This window comes from Pezoporus occidentalis, unplaced genomic scaffold (assembly GCF_034315485.1).
Source record: "Pezoporus occidentalis ecotype Australia unplaced genomic scaffold, CSIRO_AGI_Poc_V1 ctg16, whole genome shotgun sequence".
Taxonomy (NCBI): Eukaryota; Metazoa; Chordata; class Aves; order Psittaciformes; family Psittacidae; genus Pezoporus; species Pezoporus occidentalis.
The window spans coordinates 1,734,497-1,758,318 of NW_026913425.1; the positions used below are offsets into that span (position 1 = coordinate 1,734,497).

The following is a 23,822-nucleotide window of genomic DNA, read 5'->3' on the forward strand; positions in this document are numbered from 1 at the left end:
TATGTAAAATCAGATTTGATTGTATATTTTAAAAGAAAGATGATAAATTCTCTAGTTAAGTAATGAAAGCAGAAAAAAATCAGGAATATCTTATACATGAACATGTCATGGGGCACTGTGTTGACATCCTAATTTTCTTGCTTCTCGTCATCAGTTTAAAAACAGAGGGGAAAAGGAGATGGTGTGTTTTGGGGACTGTTAACTTGAACATGGTCTTTATATGCTTAAGGATTTCAGAAAGTGGTATTTGCCTTGGAAATATTCCATATTTCCCCCTCCCTCAGATACTGTGGATTATTGCTGCTTTAGGCAGCAATATCGCTTGTTTAACTTTCACAGAGAAGCTGTGCTCTCTTCCTAAGGTTTAAGAAACTTCTGTTGTGGCAACTGCAGAGTCACTTCACTCTTCTTTCATCTAACAGGGAACTTCGGAACATTATTTTCATTACTTAAGTTCTATATTCTCTGAAAGATAATTCCAGTCTGGGTAACCATTTCCTTAAGAGTAAGGAATTACCTAGGAGTCAGATAAAACACAATTGAAAATGTTATCCTAAGTGATCTGCAAAGCTCAGGATGCACGGAATTCCAGTTCTGCAGAACAAAGTTTTTCTTTCCTGTTTTTTGAATTTATGAAGTTATACAGAGCTTATCCAGTGATCTAGGTCTTTTCAGAGTTCTTGGTCTAATAAACTGCTATTTAACAATGATTTGTCAAAATTAGGAACTCTGCATATTTTCAAAATCCTGCAAATTAAGCAGTCAGTTTCATAGAAGCTAATAGACTCATGTAATTCAAAACTTCAGAATCATTGCAAAAACAGAAATATGATTTTAAAATTATTTGGGGGAAATATTACATAATGTAGCACTAGGTTATGCCAAGGAAACTTGGAATAAAGCAACAAGTTAAATTTAATTAACAGATGAGGGCTGTTTACATTGAGCCAAATATTTAAAAACCAGGAACTATTACCAACAGTCTTTTGTAAGTTTAAATGATGTTTTCAAAGGAGTTAGCTTACATTTTAGTTTCCAGTAGTAAGAATTAATGAAGAAGGAGAAACAGTTTCTAGATTCTGTAATATGCACAAATTAAATGGCTATTAAAAAGATGTATGTGTCTGTACCTAAATTGGCAAATTTTTATTTCAGATGATGCAAAAGATGCTGATTCCTTATCAGATGAAGCTACCCACAATAGCAATCAGAATAACAGCAACTGTTCTTCTCCTTCTCGAATGTCCGATTCTGTTTCCTTAAATACTGATAGTAGCCAAGATATTTCTCTCTGTTCTCCAGACAAAGAAACACATGCTGCTGTTTTATCCAAGATCAGGTTTGTAAGACATTGTATACCACTGAGCGAATATAATAGAAAAATGTTACTTAATCTTCCATGCTATTTCGTAGAATCATAAAGTAGTTAGGGTTGGAAAGGATCATCTAGTTCCAACACCCCAGCCATGGGCAGGGACACCTCACACTAAACCATGTCACGTAAGGCTTTGTCCAACCTGGCCTTGAAGACCACCAGGGATGGAGCATTCATTACTTCCCTCGGCAACCCATTCCAGTGCCTCACCACCCTCCCAGTAAAGAACTTCCTCCTTATAGCCAATCTAAACTTCCCCTGTTTAAGTTTTAACCCATTACCCCATGTCCTATCACTACAGTCCCCAATGAAGAGTCCCTCCCCAGTGTCCTTACAGGCCCCCTTCAGATACTGGAAGGCTGCTATGAGGTCTCCACGCAGCCTTCTCTTCTCCAGGCTGAACAGCCCCAACTTTCTCAGCCTGTCTTCACACGGGAGGTGCTCCAGTTCCCTGATCATGCTCTGACCCAGGTGTAGGACCTTGCACTTGGCATGGTTAAACTTCATAAGGTTGGCATCAGCCTACCTCACAAGTGTGTCAAAGTCCCTCTGAATGGCATTTGTTCATTTTTTAAATTCATTTATTTATCATTCATTAAATAATCAAAATTTTAATGTTTTAAAATAAGGTTAAATTAAAGAATAGTTCTTGGGATTGATGTTTTTTTTCTTTTGATGTGGGTTTTTTTATTTTTTTTTTCTGGAGGTTTTTATTTTTGATTTGGGATTTTTTGTGGTTTTGGTTTTGGTTTGTTTTTAAGAAAAAAAGGACAAAGAGCAGTAAAAATCAGAGGCTAATTTAATATACAAGGCATAGTTCCTATCTATTTTACTAATAAGGTATAATCATTTCATACTTGTAATTTATTATCCCTGAAAAATGCTTTTTACACCGCTTTAAAAGCTGTATGTTTTTATTTGCTTAAATTTGAAGATCAGTTTAATTACTAACATAACTGTAAAATGCTTTTCAAAACTATAAAGAATGGACTTACAGATTGGTACTCTTCTTGAAGTTTTATATAGAAGGTGCCCTTTAAAAAAAATTCCAATAAAAATAAGCTATTTCTCTAAAATTGTCTTGGAACTCATAAGTATTTGATTAAAAAAAATTGTTTTTACTTTGTACTTTTGGACAATTTCAAACTGTCTTTAATAATTCCTGTTACTTTTAAATAAACTTCTGAAATTAGATGACAAAAGCATTTCCAAAGTGAGCCCTCTGTATAATGTATTTCTGTAGTGGTAAGATAGCAAATCTTAAATCTGGTTGTATATTGGTCTCATGCTCTTTTGTGTGCACAGTAAGGCTGTGTTGCATGCTATTGATTATTTTTTCAAAAACAGTTATTGAAGAAATATGTTGGTTCTTTTTGGAGTTTCTTTTAAAAGTCATCTTTTTTTCCAGGCGAGAAGATGAAAATTTGAATAATCTTTTACAAAATGGAGGTGAATTGAGGATTACGGTAGAAGAAAAAATAAATGTGCAAGAGAAGGTTACAAATCTGTCTGAATATGAATTAAGCATTGAAGAAAGATTAGGTCTGATAGGAAAAGGTGTTGATTTGAGCACTCCTACAGAGGAGTCTCACAAATTAGACCAAATAAACATGAATATCAATAAACTGGTTAGTGAAGAGGCAGTGGCAGTTCCTGTAGAAAAGTTGCAAACACAGGGAGTTGTTTCAGTAAAGGGCTTTTTGAATAACAACACAAAAGAAGAAAGTGAGCACTTGGAAAATGAAAATAAATATCCTATAAATAAAGTAAATGGACATCCTGAGGAAGCAGTACAGTCTCCCAGTAAAGACAAACTTACAAGAAGCACTACAGTTGATGGCGATTCTGCTGAGCTGTCTGTTTCGAGGAGCACTGAAGATTTGTCCCCACAGAGAAGTGGTCCTGTGATGAAATCTCATAGCATCACCAGTATGGACACTGGTGGTATGAAAATATACAATATTGTCAATGAGGATGGATCTCAACAGCCAAACTCGGTGGTAAAATCAGCACCTGATAGTGCAGATGGAAAAAACATAGTCAGAAGTAAATCTGCTACTCTTCTGTATGATCAGCCTTTGCAGGTTTTTCCTGGGTCATCGTCATCATCTGATTTAGTATCTTCTACAAAAACTGTGTTCAAGTTTGACTCAAATCACAATCCTGAAGGTGCTAATGTAGTGAGAGGATCATCAGCAAGTGGTGCACAGATGTTCTGTGCTCCCCAGTATAATATTCAGTACAGTAGCAGTGCAACAGCAAAAGACACCTTGTGGCCCCAGAAACAAAACGCCCAAGTAGAGCAAGGCAGCTTACCTCCATCATGTCTCCTTAGGTCTGACAGTGCAGAAACCCCTAGCTATGTTAAGCATTCTGCCAATATGAATTTCTCAAATCATAACAATGTCAGAGCCAGCACTGTGTATAATACTCATCAACGGATGGCTGGGAGACATATAGATATGTGGGCTATTCCACTAAATGATAGACTGCTCCCAGGAGCAACCAGACACACTCTTCAAAGGCAAAGCAGTGTGTCTTCCACAGCTTCTATAAATGTTGGGGATATTGTACCTTCAAGGCGGCCACAGGTTCCTGAAGGGGACTATTTAACATACAGAGATTTGCATTCAATGGGAAGAGCTCCACCATTAATGTCGGGGCAACAGAGACCTCTTTCTGCTAGGACATACAGCATTGATGGTCCAAATGTACCCCGACCACAGAGTGCTAGGCCATCAGTGAATGAAATACCAGAAAGAACTATGTCAGTTAGTGACTTCAATTATTCACGGACTAGCCCATCAAAGAGATCAAACCCAAGGGTTAACTCAGAGCACTCTTTATTAGACCCTCCAGGAAAAAGCAAAGTCCCTCATGACTGGAGGGAACAGGTGCTGCGACATATTGAGGCTAAAAAGCTAGAAAAGGTAAGAATAGTTTTAAAATTTTTCTACCTTTCTGCGTGTGGAATAAGTAAAATACTTTGTGTTTTGAACTGGTTTTTGAACTTAGTGCAAAGATACATCTGCTACTGCCTTGAAATGAATAAAGGTGTTTGTGATGAAACTAAACAAATGGTAGGCTGTAAATGAACTTTTCCCCCAAAGGAAAAAAAAATCCCTACTGCTTTTACTTCATACTTGCCAGCTTAGCCCAATTACATTAGTATACATTAAATAATGTCACATTGACCACCTGGATTGCAAGGCCAGGTCTTCTAGGTCAGGTAATTTTTATTGTAGCATTATATTCATATTATACTAGATTATTCCCTTACACTTCTTGATCTTTCTGTTCTGCCTTTCCTCCCCTATTTCTTCTCTTTAAGAATGGGGGAAAAAAATCAGTAAAATTTATTTGGAAGTACAGGTTTACAGCTTCAATTGCTGAAGAATTCAAAAGCCATAATTAACATGTATTTGCCTCCAAGCCAGTTGTCTTTTGAAGCTGGGTATCTGACAGATTGTTGAATGAATATTTATTACTGTGAGATGAGAACACTTAAAAATCTTGCTTGTTTCAGGATATCACAGGAGGTTTTGATATAACTACTGATGATGAACAGGATTATTTATGTACTGTAAATGCTATCAAGAATTTGAGCTGATATATAAAGCTGAACAATCATATATCAAAGAATTTGAGTAGAGTCTGGAAGAGTGAAATCTATGCTGTCCAGCTCTAAAGTGTTTTAAAATACCATCACTAAATAAAGGGTAGCATGTCATTAGCCTGATCCCGTTTCCTTGGAGGGGAAGTGAGTAAAGCAACCAAAATACATTTTGATTATGCCAGCTAGATGGATTTTCTTTTTTAATCGCTTTTGAAATAACGCAGTTTGGTTTGTGATTATTATGCTAAATACTTCACTATCCATGATAACTAAAGAAATTTAATTGGAGATGGTTGGAAAAATTACTTTCAACTATAATTTTTCTTTAGAAATCCAAGTATTTGGAGGGATAGGTTTGCTTTTGTTTTGAGCTGCATAACTTCTGGTGAAAGAAAGGTATGGGTTTTGTTTGTTTTTTAAAGGAGCTGCACCTGTTCTCCTGATCCAGTTTGAGTCAGTGCAACAAATTTTAAGGCTTTCACAGCATTGTGCTGTTGTGTGTGGACCTTTTGTCCCACAAGGGTGTCACAAAGTTCATCATGTTCCAGCCCTCACAAAAGGTGGATTCTCTGACCTTCCATTCTCCTGGATGCATATATCAAGCTTTACATAAAATGACAGAGGCAAAAATCCCATCAATCCCTGAATACAGAGGGGCACGAAACTTCAGTGCACTGCTAATGCAGTTTGTCTGTATCTTGTTCTTATGTCATCTACATTTGATATGTGTAGGAACAATACATTAAAGATGACCATTCAGCTACTATAGAAGCGTACTCGCCTTTACTGAAATGACATTGATTGCCTGACTTGATTCCATTATATTTATCCATACTTTCTATCATGCTTTATATTTTTTTCTTGCTAGAGTGATACGGAATAGCTGCTATTGAGATCTTAGCTGTGCATCTAAGATTTAACAGATTTTAGTCTCTTTTGTAGGGGTGTGTTTCTTTTGTTCTGTCTTTGAAGCATTTTAAAGTAGCTTTTACTTAGTAATCTGAGACTCATTTATGGGTTTAAAAGTGAATGTGTATATAATATCTGGGATATGACTGACTTAAAAAGAAAAATCCAAACTGTGAAAAATGTAGATATCATTCTATATGGCAGCTGGCAAATATGATAATATGGAAAATCTAGGAATTTACTGGATATTTCTTTGTTCTTTTAAAATAACGGTTTCACTGTTTCTGTTTGTAATTAAAAATTAGCTGTACAGGGGGCCTTAATCTATAAAACAGACTTCTGAAATGTTTTCATGTCTGAAAAACATTTCAGTAATTACAGAACTCATTTAAGGAACAAGCATTTAAGTTCAATTACAGACCTCATTTAAGGAACATTTACTGGAAATTGCTTTAACAAAGCTTTCATGGATTTAAAATGGTATTTCTTTTTTTAAAGCACAAGACACAACACTGACAAAAAAAAGGTATACAAAATTAAGCCTTTTGATGAATATTTAATACATATCTTCTTGCCTATGGTCATACACAACAATATGAGTTAATACTATTACCTTTGCTGGACTTTTCTGACCCTCTTACTGAACTTAATCATGTTTGTTATTTCTATCTTGTGCGTATTAGGAAAGAAGGTTTTGTGGGGTTTTGTTGTGGGTTTATTTTCGGGTTTGTTTGTTTTCTTTTTGCTAAGTTCCTGAAGTACTGGTTTATTTTGTTTTTATAAAATTTCATAATTGGAGGGGGGTATCAACCTACTTTAAATAAAGTGCTAGCTTGTTGGAGAAGCTAGTTCTTGGCATTTTTATTTGATATAAGTATTGGGAAAAAAAGCTTTCAAGAGTTTAATTTACATTAAGAGAGATACAGGATAGTTTTAAATCCAGCAAAAATTATTAACAATGGATTGCCAGCATTTGTAATCCCTTTGACAAGCTATAACAGGGCACACACCAACCAGCTAAAATTATCCACTTGGTTGAGGGAAGGTGAAGACAGTTGATGACACCATTTGTAAATAGGAATTTTGCATATATTCAGGGGAAGCAATTTGATTACCTAATGCAAAACATTTTATTGTGGGACAGAGAAAAGACCTTATTTGATGTCAAGCTGCTCTCTAGTGGTTATACTTGTGAGCTGTTGGAGAGGATGCAGCTAATTCTGCCCCACCCCCAACCTCATAAATTTAGTGCTAGTGAGTTTTTAAGAATAGTAATATTTCCAGTATATTTTTTTCTTTTTGAGTTTGACTTGCCAATTTACTGCCAAACATGTTGCAATAATCTTTTAAAGTGGTTTTGTTGAAAGTTTTCATTTAGGAATTTAAACTAAAATACTGCCTATGTAGGAACACCAACGTCACACACATTTAAATGTGGTAGAGGAATTGCTCATTAATAAATTGCAAAAATAACCATCTGCAACAGTTATCTGCAAATATCTGTTTTATTTCTATGTGCTGAGTAGGCAGAAACAGTTACTGGGTCTGACTTTGTCCTTTCCTTACATATGTATATTTTCTTTTTTTGTTGTGGATCTCTTGGGAGTTCATCAGGTGCGTGTTTGCTTTCAATTCTAATTTCATCTGGAATTCCATCTTCTGTTTATTTGCTTTATCTACTGTTTATCTGAAATGACAGAGCTTTCACAGGAGAAGTCATAAAGCTTGATTCCTCCTTTCCAATTCAGAAATCAGAGTAGGTGGTTTTATTCTCAAAGATGTTAGTGTACAGTGCCTTATTAAAAGAAAAACGTCCCAAGTGTTTCAGTATTTATATAGAATTGCCGTTTTAATCAAAGTTTGAAAGTTTTTAATGAATTCATTTTTTACACTACATACCTAACGTGAAAAGATATTTTAATTGATATGTCCTCAGATTTTCTCCAAGCTAAGCTTGCTTCTACATGTCAAAGAAAGTAACTTCAGTGAGTCTGTGCACACATAAAATTAAGTGCTTAAGTGATAATAAGTTCATATTCTGAAGAATATTTTTACACTGATATCCATTCTGTAGCTGTTAGTTTAAAATTTTGATTTTTGTTTTATTCTTTTGCTCCATTTTGAAATAAGTACTGAACCATCAATGTGTTATAATGGTGTCTTGTAGAGTTCAGAAGTCAATACATCACAATTTAGAAAGAATAAAATTCTTGTGCATTTGAAATGCAAATGATAAATATTCTAACTCTGCAAATGTTTTATGATATTTAAATTATTTAAATTATATGTGATTTACCATCTGTAACTCTTCAATAGGAATGCTGTCACTTACTGAAGATGCATTTTTTGCAGGGTCAGAGACCTAAATTCATGCCCTTTTTTCTCCTCTTGTGACTGAAGAATAGTTTCATTTAAGTTCTTCAGGATAAACTGGTATCTTGCTAGAATTCTATCCTATTTCAAACAAAATTTGGTGGGGTTTTGGTGTTTTTTTTTTTGGGGGGGGTGTTGTTTTTTGTTGTTTGTTTTTTTTTTTTTTAGCTTTTGTTCTAAAAGGCTTAAAGCATTAATTTTAGGCATTTCAAGTGTTCCAGAATAGTTTGAACAATTTTTTTCTGAAGAATCTTAAAAAAAGTCAGATGGAAGTAAAAAAGTAAAAAAAAAAAAAGTGAAAATGGAAAGTGTAGGAATTTACAAGGATCTAATACAGTCTTAAAAGACAACTAACATCCACCTTTAGATGGCAATTGATATTTTTCTTACACCTAAATAAATGCATTAAGGCACTTCACAAAAAACACCCTTTTGAAATCTGAAATTGTTAATTCTCATATAAGATGCAAAATGGAAAATATGTTCTGACCCTTAGCATTCAGAAAGAATGTGAGCCAGCCCCAAAACTGCTACCAGCTTCCTGCATCTAAACTGATTCCATTAGAGGCTGATTTTGACTGCAAATCCTGATTTCCATGCTAATGTGGCTTTGTACATAGACATTTTTTCTTGATGTATTGTAGCTTTTATTGCATTTTTCATGTTTGAAAAACTGATTTCTAGAAAACTTAGCTTTCACAAAAATGTAGTGGAACATGGCATGTGTATCAGTCAGTGTGGATCAGTTTAGAGTAATTGAAATGAGTTTTCTTCAGCCTCAAATATTTGAATTATAATTTTTTATGCCATTATGCCTTCATTATGCCTTGAATAAAACTACTCTCAGGCTATGTAATCACCTTGAAGCTCACTAAACTGAGGTAACTGAAATCTTAATTCCTGATGGACAAGTTCATGCCTCTAGAATTTTTAAGAAAGTTCTACCTCCTATTGCATATCTATCTATCTTGGATTGTAAATACCAGTCTGGATTTAGGTTGTTGCCATTTATTGACCATCCGTTTGGGTCCTTCTAAGAGAACAATGAACCTAGTGGATCTGGGGATCTTTATAGCAAGATTTTCTGCTACAGACACTTTGAGAAGATAACTTTCTAGTCTCATCATATATTCCTTCTATTTTTATCTCTCTTTATGCCACTTAGAGAAGATGGAGAGATATAGGAGCCTTTGAGAGGAGGAGCCTTCCTGCAAGGAAGTATCAGCGAGTTGACTATACAAGTGGGGGAAGAAGACCACCTGGCTAATTTTAGAGGCTGTTTGATAAGAATTGTTAGATAATGCTTTGAGGGGCTAAGGAACTAAGGCTTGGGTAGTTTCATCTGAGTGTTTGGCCTGAAACTCAGAGCAGTTAAGCTTAGACTGAATGATTAGTAAAGTGACACTTGAATGCTAAGTGCTTTCCCAAGAAGGGGAAAGCCTCTGGAAACTTGTCTGGAAGCTTGAAAAAAATCCATTGATGAGGGAACAGGGTAGGTAGGTGTAAGTCTGGAGTATGAAGAAAGCTCACTATGCCAGTAAGCTCGCTATGCCCTTGAGAGGTTATCCAAGAGCCTTGGAAAAGAAAAGGTTGTTATTGTCAGTAAATACTGTTCTTTTCCAAGGGAGTTTCCAATGACTTTGCTATGAGAGCATCTGGGGAATATGAATATGCAGAGGCATATGACTTTGGTTATTAAACTGATTTTAGTTTCACAAGATAAATCTAGTATGAAAGAGCAAATGTCTGCCCGAGGACTAGTGATTATTCTCAAAATTAGATTGATATATGTAGTCAACAGACAAACACCAAAATGTAAGAGTTGTTGCAGTATCTGTCAAATGACATGTATTTTGAACTTCTTTTTTTAACTAAGAAAAATCAGAAACTTAGGAAAAAAATCCCTTTGAATTTGGTGTGTTTTGATTCTTTGCTTCATTTGTCAGGTGGCACATGCAGGATTTTCCTTTTCTTCTTTTGTGCTGTCTCTTTATTTTGTTTTATTCTTACAACTACAAAAGTCCATGGTAGAAAGATGGTAATGTCTCCTGCTTTCTTTCTATTACCCTTGCCAATATTGCAGAGGTCAGGTTTGCAAGGTAATGAAGAAACCACTGTCACTTCTGTTCTTGAGTTCTTGTTACCTGTTTGATTGCCTACAGTGGCACAGGGGTGGACTCCAAGGTTTCCTTCAAGCCTCTTTTTCTTTAAATGAGGCTCATTCACGTTCTTGAATGAAGTATTACTGGATGCATTGCAGACGTTGACAGCATTGCAATAACAAGAAAACCCAGTCAGTCAAATCTCTGTCTCTGTGTAAATTCTCATTTGTACTGTACCAGAAAAAAATGAGACACGGTAATAACTGGTAATTAAATGGTTTTCCACAGTTGTTTATCTTGACTGCCAGCTTCTCTTCCTACAACATGTTGCAAATTTAACAGCAACCTAGAAATTTTGATAAGCTGTGCATATCTGTTGTTTTTCCAGACACATGAACATTTGAATGACTTTATTTACATGTAATTCTGCATGTTAACTGATGGTTGCATGCTGACTTACAGTAAATAAAGGTAAATAGGGGTCACTGAGTTATCTTTTATACATCACAGTGGTACTGTTCTTGCATGGTTTTTATCTTGCATGACAATGGAATATGTTTGTATTAGTCTATGTATAACGTGTCTTGTGGTTTATGCATGCTGCACTAATCACTGTGTTAAATCTGTCCCCTCTTTATTCAGAGCATGCTGTCTAGGTCCTTTAATTCCAATTATGCTGCAGTTAGCAGCTTTCACTATGGCAGCTCTAGGGATCTGCATGGCAGCCAGGGTAGTGTTGCCTTGAGTGTTGCAGACGGAAGAGGTTCTGGTGTGCACATTGTTCGAGTGAGTACCTTCAGGAGGCTATTGCAATATATAAATGGGGAAAAAATAAACTATGAGAGGTGTCCTTAAATTTATAAAGTTATCATTTTACATATGGACAGTGCTTTCAGTAAAGGGAATATAAGTTATGTGCTGGATTTTTTTTATAGGCATTAAATCAGATACTTTGCCTTTACTTCATATTCGTTAAACTTATTGCAAGGCTTTTCAATTCAATGCCATGAAGTTGAGTTTTCTAATTGGCTTTCATAGACGGATAAACATACATGAAACTGTCTGGTTTCATTGTACATATGTGAACAAGAGATAATAATTCTGAATTTAACCTAGATTGATAAAGGCTTGAACAAAATCCTGTTACGCTTTTTCCTCCCTCAAACTCCCTCAAATTCTGATGATGTAAACTGTACTGTAAGATAGTGTAGGCATTTAAGAAAATTAATATTTTAGTTTGTAAGAAAATAAGAGGGAATTACTCTAACACCAAGCATCCGTAGTGATGTTACAGTATCTGTAGTGAACAGAATAAAGTCAACAGAAGGCTTCTTTTAAGGATATGAATCCTGAATAGGCACTTCTTAGCATTTGTTGATTTTTCTTATCAGTTTATTGGTGATCAAAGGCACCTCTACAGTTGCTAGTTTTTGTAAATATCCATCAATATTTTGTGTGTGTGGTGTCTTGGCTAGTAAGATTTTCTACATAAGCAGTGTACTACTTAAGAAAAATAACAATAAAGGCCTAAAAGCATTTTATTCTGGGCTTCTTACAAGATTCTTTGTTTATTTGTTTTAATCATATAAAGACAACCATCTTTACTATTTCATTCTGTTTAAAGCATCCCCAGGCTTCTACTCCAGGAGACCAATGCCAGGATGAAGTGTTCATTTCAGGACAGCAGAATTACTCATCTGCTACACTTAGTCTCAAAGATGTTCCTCCGGACAGCATGAAGAAAATAGCTGTGCAGGTAACAATCTACATGACACCATGGATGGGATATATTTATTATTATTTGTAAGGATATATTTTTTTGTTGGTAGTAGAAACATGCTGGGATAGCAGTTAGAACGGAGCTTCTTTAAAATGTGATACCATGTAAAAGGTGGCATAAATGAAATAGCATCCTCTTTTAGGAAGACAAAATAGTTAACTATACAAAGGGAGATAGTTCTCATTTTCCTTCAGCAGGGGCTTTGAAAGAATAAATTTGCAGCAAAAGACATAATTGCAAGTAAAAGTTGGAATATGGCAGATCATTTCAGGATAGCAATCTGAAGCCAATTAAACCTTTTAAAGAACAAACCTGAAATCTGTTGTGATAAAATGATGATGATAAACTAGAGTTTTTAGGAGACATTCTGTACTGATCTCTGAGGACCATCTATGGAGGCAGAACTTATTACCATGAAACTAAATGGATGCTTGTAAATTGTTACAATGCAGCAATTGATTCCCCTTTTATAACTTCAGTAATTTCAGTTGTATTTCTGCAGACACTGGATACGTGGAATTTGCATAGGTGTTGCCTATGTAAGCTCTGCATACAGTGCAACAAAATAGTTTTCCTGTCATGTTTTACGTTTTCAGGAAAGGCAGTAGAAAATCATGTAAAGATTCTGACATGTGTCCATTCACATAACATGGTTAAGGGTTGACATTTGCACACTTCAGTTTTTATAATATTTATTGAGAGGAAGGATAATATTTTAATATCCTTGTATCTTATAATTAATGGGATAATGGTGGCAGTCACAAAATACCTGTAACTCAAGCCTGTAGCATTTTTGGAATGTGGGAGTCATACAGACACGAGTGACTGCTTAGGCTAGGTAAGAGCACAAGGCATATGGGCAAGGAGGGAAAAGGCTGTCCATCTCAGCACAGAGCTGCAGAGCTGAACAGTAACTGAGGCTTCGATAAGAAATGTTATCTCCGGCATCATTCCTAGTGACATGTTTTGAGTGCACTGTATGTCTCAGCAGTTGTGTACCTTACTGCTGTTCATCATCATTATACCTATCAAATCAGTGACAGATGTATTAACAAAAGAATAATGTTTATTACAAATATCATTACATTTTTGATACTAAGATCTTGAACTTGTATGTGAATTTGCTCAGAAGGGTTTCTTGTGAAGTGGTCACCAAAACAAGTTTGGAAAGCATATAATTTCTGTGTGGGATTTTTATTTTCTGTATGATCTGCAGGGAATTGTTACAAAATCTGAGTTTAATGCAGTAAAACTGAAAACTATAATGATATCAACCAAGTGTCAATACTATCAGTTGTACTGCTAGAAAACAGTGGCTGGGTAAGCTCAGTGAAACAAGTGCTAAAAAGCAAAGGCTCTCAAGTCTGTTCTACTTAGATTAGCACTCTAAGCTTTTGATTTTCAGATTTGTTACCAGGAGGCCAGAGCCAATGACTATAAAGAAAATTTAGTATAATAGTACATGATCCAGAACAGTAGTTTTAGTCATGTTCCTTAAATTAAAAGGGGTCAAGTATGAGAAGTATTGAAGTAATAAAGGAGGAAATGAGGATTTCTACTTATAAAATATGTGACATTGAGTATTCATGTTTTATTCAGGTACCTTTGACAAATGGACAAATGTGCCAACCTCAGAGATCTCAGGCAAACTACAGCCAAGTCCATCATCTCCCTCCTCAATCATCAGTAGCAAGACATCCATCTAGAGAGCAGTTAATTGATTATCTGATGTTGAAAGTTGCCCACCAACCTCCCTATTCTCAGTCCCAATGTTCTCCCAGACAAAGCCATGAGTTGGCAAAGCAAGAGGTAAGAATAAAATCTAACTTGATGATATAGCATCTCTGTGTCAGTGGCAGTGAATTGTTAGATTGGTTTTGTTTTCTCTGTAGATGGTGACAGATATACAGAAATTATCTTCAGCAGAAGACAGCATTTTATGTCAGTGCAATTCTACTACTGAAATCATACATTCCTTCTAGTTTCGAGCTCTTTTTACTTTTTCTGTAAATGTTTTGAGAGAAATGTAATAGATTTTTTAACAGAATGTACCAGAAACTTAAACTTGAATCTTTTTACTGAGCTAGAAATTAATTTCTCAACTACATTTATTGATCACCAACTCATTGTTTATCCAGGAACTGGGAAAATTCAAAATAGCAGTACAATTTAGAGTACTTTGAGTCTATTCATTGCTCTCCAGAAAGGTTCAAAAACCTGCATATGTAGAAATGCTCCTCTATAAGCAAAAGCCAGGATAAGAAAACTGTGAGCATCTGATGCATGCATGATCATTATCAGTTTTATTTATCATAAGCAGACATGGGTAATAAATTCTTATACAATTTAGCATCTCTTTCATTGTGGTCAACCTACTTTCTGTTCTTGGACAGAAGAACATTGTATTGGTTTGGGTTTTTGAGGAAAATACTGAAAACTATGTTTTCGTTCTGTTCTAGAATGAGAATGTGCACTACTTGTGCAGACTGTTTTCTCATCAACCATTCTGGCAACAGAAAGGAGAGACAATATTGGCTACATAGAACTTAGAGTGAAAGAAGGAGCAAGGCTTGATTTTTAAAGTTCAGATAGAGATAGCAATGAAATAAAAGGAACAGGTTCTTTCATAAGAATGTATATTTGCTGGGGGCATTAAATTATTTAAATAATATCAAAAATATCTCTGAATTTAAAGCCTACATGAACTATGATTATAATAATAGAGGTACTGGAGTAAAGCTTATGTACAATAATACACGATGCAGTTGCATTGGAGTCTTGTTCTGAATTAATATTATGAGATACAATATTTTCTTGAGCTGTGATAAAGGCTTTTTTCTATTTTTTTTCATTTAAAAAATTTTGTTCTCCTGAATTCCTTAGTAATAATTTTGTTACAGTAGCTTTGAATGCAGATTTTCAGCCAGTTAGCATCTAACTTTGGTTGTAACTACTTAAGATTCGAGTGAGGATTGACAAGGATCCAGAACTTGGATTTAGCATATCAGGAGGAGTTGGTGGAAGAGGGAATCCATTCAGACCTGAAGATGATGTGAGTATTTTATACTAATGCATCTCAAAATCATTCTGATTAATAATAATATTTCTAGTGTTTAGCAATAAGGGTGTGTGTGTGTGTGTAATGGTGTATATTCCCCAAACCACTAAAATCCAGGACTGGAAGGTAGAAAACTGGGGACAAATGATGTGGAAAATCAAGGTGGTAGGTGACTAAAATGGTCACATGTCAATACAGAGGTTTATTTTAGCTGAGTGGCTCTTACACAGTTCCAGGTATCAGTCAACAGACTTGACATACTGAATTATGGAGTTTACAATTAGGAAGCGTCTTAAAATAGAACATGATTTAGCCTACAGCCATATATCTGGTGATTGATAATCTTGACATATACATCTGCTAAATTAAACAAAGGCAGATCAGAATTTGCTCTTCTGTACTGCTTTGCAGGCAATTTTCCTGGATTTAACATCAGAAAAGGAAGGCTGTCAAAATCCAGTCAACCTGTAGAATAGTATTTTATTCTCTTAGAATGGAAAATGGAAAAAAAAATGTTTCTAATTACATCTGTTTCATGCTATCCTACTATTAATGAAATAAGTCGTCAAAAAAGTTTTCTACGTTTGTTTTTCAAGGGTATATTTGTAACCAGAGTACAACCAGAAGGACCAGCATCTAAGTTGTTGCAGCCTGGAGATAAAATAATTCAGGTACTGTAGTCATTTAATCAACTAGCCTATGTAATATGCCAATTGATTTTTTGTTTACACCTTTTCTAAGAGGAGAATGTTCAATTTTCAGATTACCAGTATCTTTTCCAGAAGCATTCTTACATTCTGGGATGATGCTCTTAATTTTATTCCACCTAACATTAGGAAAGGTGATACAGGCTGAAACATTAATCAATTGGATCGTTTTTTTCAAACTCTGAACATTTCTCACCCTTTTAAAGACAGAAAACAGGCCTAATGTTGCTTTTCAAGATGGAATGTGGGCATTTCATTAGGGTTTACTATCATTCAGTTATTTAACTCATGGTCATTCACATGCAGTGCCCTGAATAATGTGTTGTCTGAACACCAGCATGTTAGGACATTCTGTACCAATGATGATTTGGAAGGGTTATTGCCACTTTTGCTGTCTGAACAGTCTGTATGAAAAAATCTTTGTCAGCAACCCTAGACAAATGTAAATGCAGTGTTTTTTATAACAAACGATTCAGCTGGTAGGTGAACAACAGCAACTGTTCAGTGATAGGATAAGGAGCTGGAGCTGTACCAGTTAAGGTGCAGAGCATGCAACCAGTTCCCTCTGTCACTACGTGAGGGGCAGTAGCTCAGGGAGAAAGGTTGGATGCATAGCTGGAAGCAGTAAGTTTAAACTGTGCAAATCTGTCATTCTGCAAGATTTTACCACCCAGAATGAACATGAGTTTCCAGTAGTACAACTTGAGAAGTTGAACCATAGCCATGTTTTCCTTCTCTTTTGTAGGCCACCTAGGTGTGCCTTTGCTTGCCAAGACAAACCTGTCCCATGAATGACAATGTTGTTTAGAGTCATAGGAATATTCAAGCTGGGGGTGACCTCAGGAGGTCTCACACCCTAAAATGGCTCCCAATGCAATTACTGGTTTTTGTTAAAGGCTTCAACAGTTTTAAGTTATCACTGATGCCATTTCTAATATTCTGATATTTAAACTAGGATGTGTAATTTGTACAGCATTTGCATTTTTTTTTTGTGTGTGTGGCTGTATTAAGACTGATGAATTAGATGTCTGTTTTCTGTTTTGGTTATTTGAAATACCTTTTAGGCAAAATTCTTCAAAAGCTAACACGGTAGTTTAATTTCTTGTACCATACAGGTACATGTTCAACTCACGTCGACAACATAATCTGCAAAGATGCAGTGTTTTGTTGTCTGCATTACTGTAGAATTGGGTTATTTAAAACCTTAAATAAAAACATGAAATATGACATGTTTCACTAACATGGCATAAGAGACTGTCGCTTTTAACTTTAAATATTTCTTTTTAGGCTAATGGATACAGCTTCATCAATATTGATCATGGACAAGCAGTATCTTTGCTAAAGACTTTTCAGAATGCGGTGGAACTCATCATTGTGCGAGAAGTTTCTGTATAAGTACTGTGGATGTGGGGGAAAAGCCAGCAGGATACCTTGAAGGACTTATGAGAAACCGAGTATTTTGCCTATTTTTATACATGAAAGGAGCTCAAAAAGAATTACAATACTTATGATCAAAATTTGTACAGGAGATATGAACTTGTGGTTAAGGGAGGGCATACCACTGTATGGAACATACAGGAAATCATTTTGGAAATGCATATGGTGATTAAACTTGTTTTTAAGCATTACAGCAATCTAAGGATCACACCTCCAAGAACAAACCTGTGTTGTTTTTTTGTACAGATGGTAGGTTTATTTTTGGATAATTCATACACATTACTAAACTTTGTGCAAGGCTTTGCAAAGCCTCAGTTGTAGCCAATGGGCAGATGGCAGGGCTGTCTGTCCTGTAGCTGTTTATTGCCTTTATTTTTATTTACTAGATATTAATGTGTTATGCTGAAACCACTTATTTAGATATGAAATGGGGATATAAAATGTTGGCTTTGCTATGTGCACATTGTATGGATGAATGGGTAGATGGAAGGTGGTGCTGGTTGGACAGAATAAAGGTCAGGTGAAACAACTATCTATCTGCTATCTAAATCTGGCATCAGGAAAGAAGACAAAGCGTTTAGCTCTGGAGTGTACGTCTACCAATAGAAAATGCAATAAAAGCTTAAGGTGTTTTCTAGGAAGACTGTAACTACAAACTTGTGATATTTTACAGGATTTGTTCTTAATGTAGTCACTGAATATTCATTTGCCACGTGATTCATGTTTAGTTGGGTTTTCTTGCATATATAATTTTTTCAACTGTACTGTGGAAATGAGACCAGCGGTTTTTCTCTGCTGTGGAAATCCCAATTTTGTGCAAATGGCGACATTTTTATCTTGGTAAAAAGTCCTCCATTTTAAATTTACCAATTTTAAAAATGAAACTGAAATGGCCAGTTTTTAAGGTTGTTGCCTGTAGTATAAATTTAAAAACACACAAAATAAATGGTGCAGGAAAGGTTACGAAAGACATCTCAGTTTTGTTTGGCCTTTGCATTGCCTTGTTAATCAAAAAAGAAACCATACGCATGGAGCTAGGTAACCAAAGCAAGTTTGTGAAACTTTGAACAGTGATGGAGAGTTGCTGTGGTGAGATGGAGAGCAGAGGGGGAGGGTGTACTTACAACCAACCAGTTTGTAACGATGTTTCTTAAAGGGCTGTTCATACAGGTAACATTAAATGTGAACTAGACACTTCAGAGTCATTAAAGGGTTTCTAACTATATTAATGTAATAGTGATTTACCACAGGCTGCCTTTGTTCCTTATTATTGTATAAAATCAATTATGCTTTTCTTAATTTTGTTTACCAGAAACATTAACTTTTTCTCTTTCTCCTTTTTAATTGAATAAAGACTGCATAATGTGCAGTGATAATTAATACACGGTTGTTATGGACCAGGGAAAAGTGCCATAGAAGACCAATAACTGTTTTTAATCAGGGCTAATGATTAGCCTGCCATTGGAGCAATATTCAGTGATTGCAGTTGATTTTTAATTACCGATAAGTTGGTAGTTTGAGACAAGTATAAATTGATTTTTTTTCAGCCCATGTGTACAAAAGTAAATGCTTTTAATACAGCTAGCAAAAACACCAGCCTCTACAATGAGCTGGAAGAGAGGGGGATTTTACATAGCTAGTGGTAATAAACAGGCAGTACTTTTTAAATAAGTGAACTCAATATTATTGCACTTCTTTCAAAGATGTTAACTATTGCTTATTATACTGTGTATAGTTCTAATAATTTTAATTGAAACCCTTTAACAACTCTTTGTATATTTTAATTCTTTTTAGTTGATTTTCAGTAATATTTACATAGAAAAATGATTTTTTTGATATATTAGCAGAAATGTGCTGTATTTTGATAAAATTCACTTATTTTCTGTGTGCTGTTAACCTTCAAAGAAAAGAATGAGAAACATAGCTATATAATGGCAGGCCTCAGTGTTCCCCTTCTAAGATGTGTTTTGTTGTTTAGTTTCTATTTTTTTATTGAAAATGCAAAATATTCCCATCACATCTTCATTACTTTTAATCATGTTATTTTTATCACACACTACCTTTTAAAGGGAACGCATACAGACAAGTCCTAAATTACCTTGGTCTTCTTCATAACCTGTATCTTTGAGAAGGGAAAAGTCCAAAAAGCAGAACTGATTCTTTACTGATCTTGGACTGACTTTGTATACATTTTGCAGTACATTTAAATATATCACTGAGGAATTATACTGTATTGTATTTTGCTTTAATGGTAACAGAAGTTTTAAATGTTGTTGTGTCACTTAATTTTCAGATTTATGTATCACAGGAAAATTCTACCAAAAACTATTTGGCTGTGGTAGAACTATAGAAGTTAGAGATTTATAGCAGGAAGTTTAGTACTTCTTGTGGAAATACTTGGCCAAAGCTTGTCTTCAGTAAATTAGCAAATTAAGCATCTAATAAAACATGGATTATGATGATTTTACTCAGTAAATGTTGGAGTTTTCAGTGGATTGAAATGTGTTTGTTCCTTGAGTGTCTGTGTGTGAACACGTCAAACTAGGTGATTTTGCAGAGAGTGGGAGAAAGGTGTCTCCTGAACTAGTCCAGCCAGGATTCAGCAGGAGGAGAGACAATATCATCACTTTTCACTTTGAATACATCTTAAACTACATTTTGAATAGAATAAAGTCCATCAGCAGCCTAAGTTACTCAGCATGGCAGTGAGTTGAGGCAAACTATTCATTGTTTCTATTCTTAATATAGTTCATTAAAGAATCAGTTCAACTGATACAATGAAAAGATGAAGTCTCCCGCATATTTATTATGTAAATATTTTTTAGTTTCTGTTTTGGACTGGACTTAAAAAGTGTGTATATACGTGAAAACATTCTATGAACACAAACATAGCAATAAGCAACACACAGAATCAAACCTTTATGATTATTTGGGTTTTGCTTAGAAATACTCCCTTATCAACAGCTACGAAATGTTTTTATTGATCAGCATTTATTCAACATTCCAAATTTTTGTACATCATTAGACTGTTTCTGAGGTAACACATGGAGAATAGATAATAAACTAATGCTCTTTAAAGCTGTGTGTAATTGACTTATTCAAGCTCTCAGAAATTCTCCATAACACTATTTTATTCTTCGGTAGTTTCTGTATCCTCAGTACTTGATGAATATACAGAGACACTTACTTGTGTCTCTGGCTCTGAGCATCTCAGTGGCCAGCAGTTTGTCTGCGCCGGCTCATTGCAAGACTGGGTTACGCAAAATATTCTGTGAGTAACCCAGTCTTGCAGTGAAATCAGCAAGGGCAGCCAGTGGCTTCCTTCCTAAAGAGGTGTGGTCTTCATCTGCTGCAAACTAAGTCATTTCAATAGCAGAGAGGGGTGACCATGTCAAGGAGCAATGTTAAAATGAGAGCACTCTGATGAGATGCACAAGGGTTATGCGGTAAAGAAAGCGAAGATCCAGGCACAGGATTTCCCAGGAGAGGTAGATGCAGGTTTACATCCAGAATTCCTGGAAACCACCTGACAAAGTAGTAACACAAACTTTTTAGTCTTTTTTCCTTCCATATGTGTATCTGGCATATCAGTATCACTTGGGTTCCTACTTCCTTCACACAGAAAACTGACTCTAACCACAACAGGTTACAGCCCTGATAACCCTGGAGCATTGGGCCCATCCTTACTTAAGGTTTTCTGTATCTGCTTCCCTACGTGGACTTGAGCATTCTCTCCCCATTCATTTTTCCCTTGTGAACTTTCTCTTTTAAGATCTTTTTGTTTTCTTTTATGCCTTTTATGCTTCAAATTTATTCTTTTCTGTTTCACAGGTATTATTTGTTAGGTAAGTCTCATTCTTGTGTAGTTGAGCCTCTGGTCTCCTACTTCGGTTTGTTATCCAACGGTTTACTTTCTAATCAAGCACCTGCAAATGCTGGGTCCAACTTGTGCTTTTCTGACTGGAAGCATTTTTTCAGAGAGGAAGTGCATTTTTGGTGTGTTATTTCTGTTACCATGGATTAAATTCAGTTTTGGAATGTTTCCGGAAGATTCTGTTGCACCATCTAACTTGAAATTAGGTTCCACTCCATCAAAAGCTTCATTACTGTAAGATTGCCCCTGCCTGAAAGAGTTTTTATTACAGGAAAAACTGAAGTAGCCAAAGTAAAAGTGAATATTTCTGTTTAAGAACATGAAGTGGCAAACTGAAATCAACAGAAAAAAAAAAGACCTGGTGCTTGTCAATTCAATGCCTTGTTTAGGCAATATGCTAGCTGTGGTCCTGCAGCACTGATGAATTCTTGGCTGAAGTATATAAAATTTGGCTAGAAGTTGACTATTGGCTATAGTGTCTGAATTTATCTTGGCCAGTTTTATGTGATTATATGATTTCTCACAGTCTGTGTAATTAGAGCCATATTTCACCAAGATCAAGGACACCATTTCAGTAAGTTTTTCTTATGGCATAGGTTTAACCCCAGCCAGCAACTTAAGTCCTACCCAGCTGCTCACTCACTGCCTTTCCCTGGTAGAATGGGGGAAGAGAATTAGAAGGGTAAAAGGGAGAGAACTCATGAGCTGAAATAAAGACAGTTGAATAGGTAAGGCAGAAGCCACTCACACACAAGCAAAGCAAAACAGGGAATTCATTCACCACTTCACATCGGCAGGCAGGTGTTCAGCCATCCACAGGAAAGTAGGACTCCAGTATGTGATGGTTACTTGGGAAGATGAACACCATCACTCTGAACGTCTTCCCCTTCCTGCATCTTCTGCCCCAGTTTTATGTGCTGAGCATGATGCCACTTGGTGTGGAATATCCCTTGGGTCATTTGGGGTCAGCTGTCCTGTCTGTGTCCCCTCCCACCTTCTTGTGCACCACAGCCTACTTGCTGGTGGGGTGGTGTCAGAAGCAGAACAGGCCTTGGCTCTGTGTAACCTGCTCAGCAATAATGAAAACATCCCTGCATTATCCACACTGTTTCCAGCACAAATCCAAAATGTAGCCCTATACCAAGGGCTTCTTAGCTACTAAGAAATAAAAAATAACTATTCCAGCCAAAACCAAAAGAGCCATGCATCTTGACAGAATTAAAAAAAAAATAAATAAAATCAAGCAATAAAAAAAACCCTATCCTTCTCAAAATCTTCCTTTACTCAGTTTTTGTTACTCGCATATAGCTGATTTTTGGCAACATTTTCAAGTTGCAATAACAAATCACAGAACAGTTTGGGTTGGAAGGGACCTTAATGATCATCCAGTTCCAACCCAGTGGACAGGGACCCCTTAAACGAGACCAGGTTGCTCCACCACATCCAACCTGGCCTTGAACACTGCCAGGGATGGAGCAGCCACAGCTTCTCTGGGCAGCCTGTGCCAGGGCCTCACCCCTTACAGTGAAGAGCTTCTGCCTGAGATCTAATCTAAGTCTGCCCACTTCCAGTTTAAAACCATTCCCCATGGTCCTGTCCCTACATGCCCTTGTAAAAGATCCCTCTCCGGATTTATTGTAGGCACCCTCTAGGCACTGGAAGCTGCTCTGAAGTTTACCTGGAGCCTTCTCTAGGCTGAACAAGCCCAGCTCTCTCAGCCTGTCTTCATCAAATAGGTGCTCAAGCCCCCTAAGCACTTTCATGGCCTCCTCTGGACTTGCAGGTCCACATCCCTCTTGTGTTGGTGGCCCCAGAGCTGGATACAGGACTGCAGGTGGGGTCTCAACAGAGCAGAGTAGAGGGGCAGGATCACCTCCTTCGACCTGCTGGTCACGCTCCTTTTGATGCAGCCCAGGATACGGTTGGCTTTCTGGGCTGCGAGCACACACTGCAGCCAGCTCATGTTCATTTTCTCATCGACCAACACCCCCAAGTCCTTCTCTGCACGGCTGCTCTGAATCTCTTCTCTGCCCAACCTGTAGCTGTGCCTGGGATTGCTCTGACCCAGGTGCAGGACCTGGCACTTGTCATGGTTAAACCTCATGAGGTTGGCATCAGCCCACCTCACAAGCGTGTCAAGGTCCCTCTGGATGGCATTCCTTCCCTCCAGCGTATCAACCGAACCACACAGCTTGGTGTCATCGGCAAACTTGCTGAGGGCGCACACAATCCCACTGTCCATGTCAGCGACAAAGATGTTGAACAAGACCGATCCCTGAGGGACACCACTTGTTACTGGTGTCCAGTTGGACATCGAGCTGTTGACTGTAAATCTTCAAGTGAGACCATCCATCCAATTCCTCATACGCTGAATGGTCCAACCATTAAATCCATGTCTCTCCTATTTAGAGACAAGTGTGTCATGTGCGACAGTGTTAGACACTTTACACAAGTCCAGATAAGTGACATGAGTTGTTCTTCCTTTATCCACCAACACTATAACCCCCATCACAAAAAGCCACAAAATCTGTCTGGCACAATTTGCCCTTAGTAAAGCCATTTTAGCTGTCACCAGTTGCCTTCCTATTTTC

General features: G+C 36.5%; 1 protein-coding gene across 9 annotated transcripts in view; it reads left to right on the forward strand.

The window, feature by feature from the left end:
- ERBIN (erbb2 interacting protein) overlaps positions 1-19,824 on the forward strand; it is a 114,449-nt gene extending 94,625 nt beyond the window's left edge. For 6 of the 9 annotated variants that reach the window (XM_062612328.1, XM_062612332.1, XM_062612333.1 and 3 more), the window contains 8 exons: positions 1,156-1,339; positions 2,784-4,305; positions 11,018-11,161; positions 12,000-12,131; positions 13,755-13,964; positions 15,115-15,207; positions 15,810-15,884; positions 17,208-19,824. In XM_062612328.1, coding sequence (XP_062468312.1) covers positions 1,156-1,339; positions 2,784-4,305; positions 11,018-11,161; positions 12,000-12,131; positions 13,755-13,964; positions 15,115-15,207; positions 15,810-15,884; positions 17,208-17,315 — 2,468 coding nt within the window. In that variant the 3' untranslated portion in view covers positions 17,316-19,824. Of the gene's footprint in view, positions 1-1,155; positions 1,340-2,783; positions 4,306-6,398; positions 7,785-11,017; positions 11,162-11,999; positions 12,132-13,754; positions 13,965-15,114; positions 15,208-15,809; positions 15,885-17,207 lie in introns of those variants that run through there. The other 3 variants (XM_062612334.1, XM_062612335.1, XM_062612337.1) reach the window with 2 other exon arrangements.
- The last annotated feature ends 3,998 nt before the right edge of the window (positions 19,825-23,822 follow it).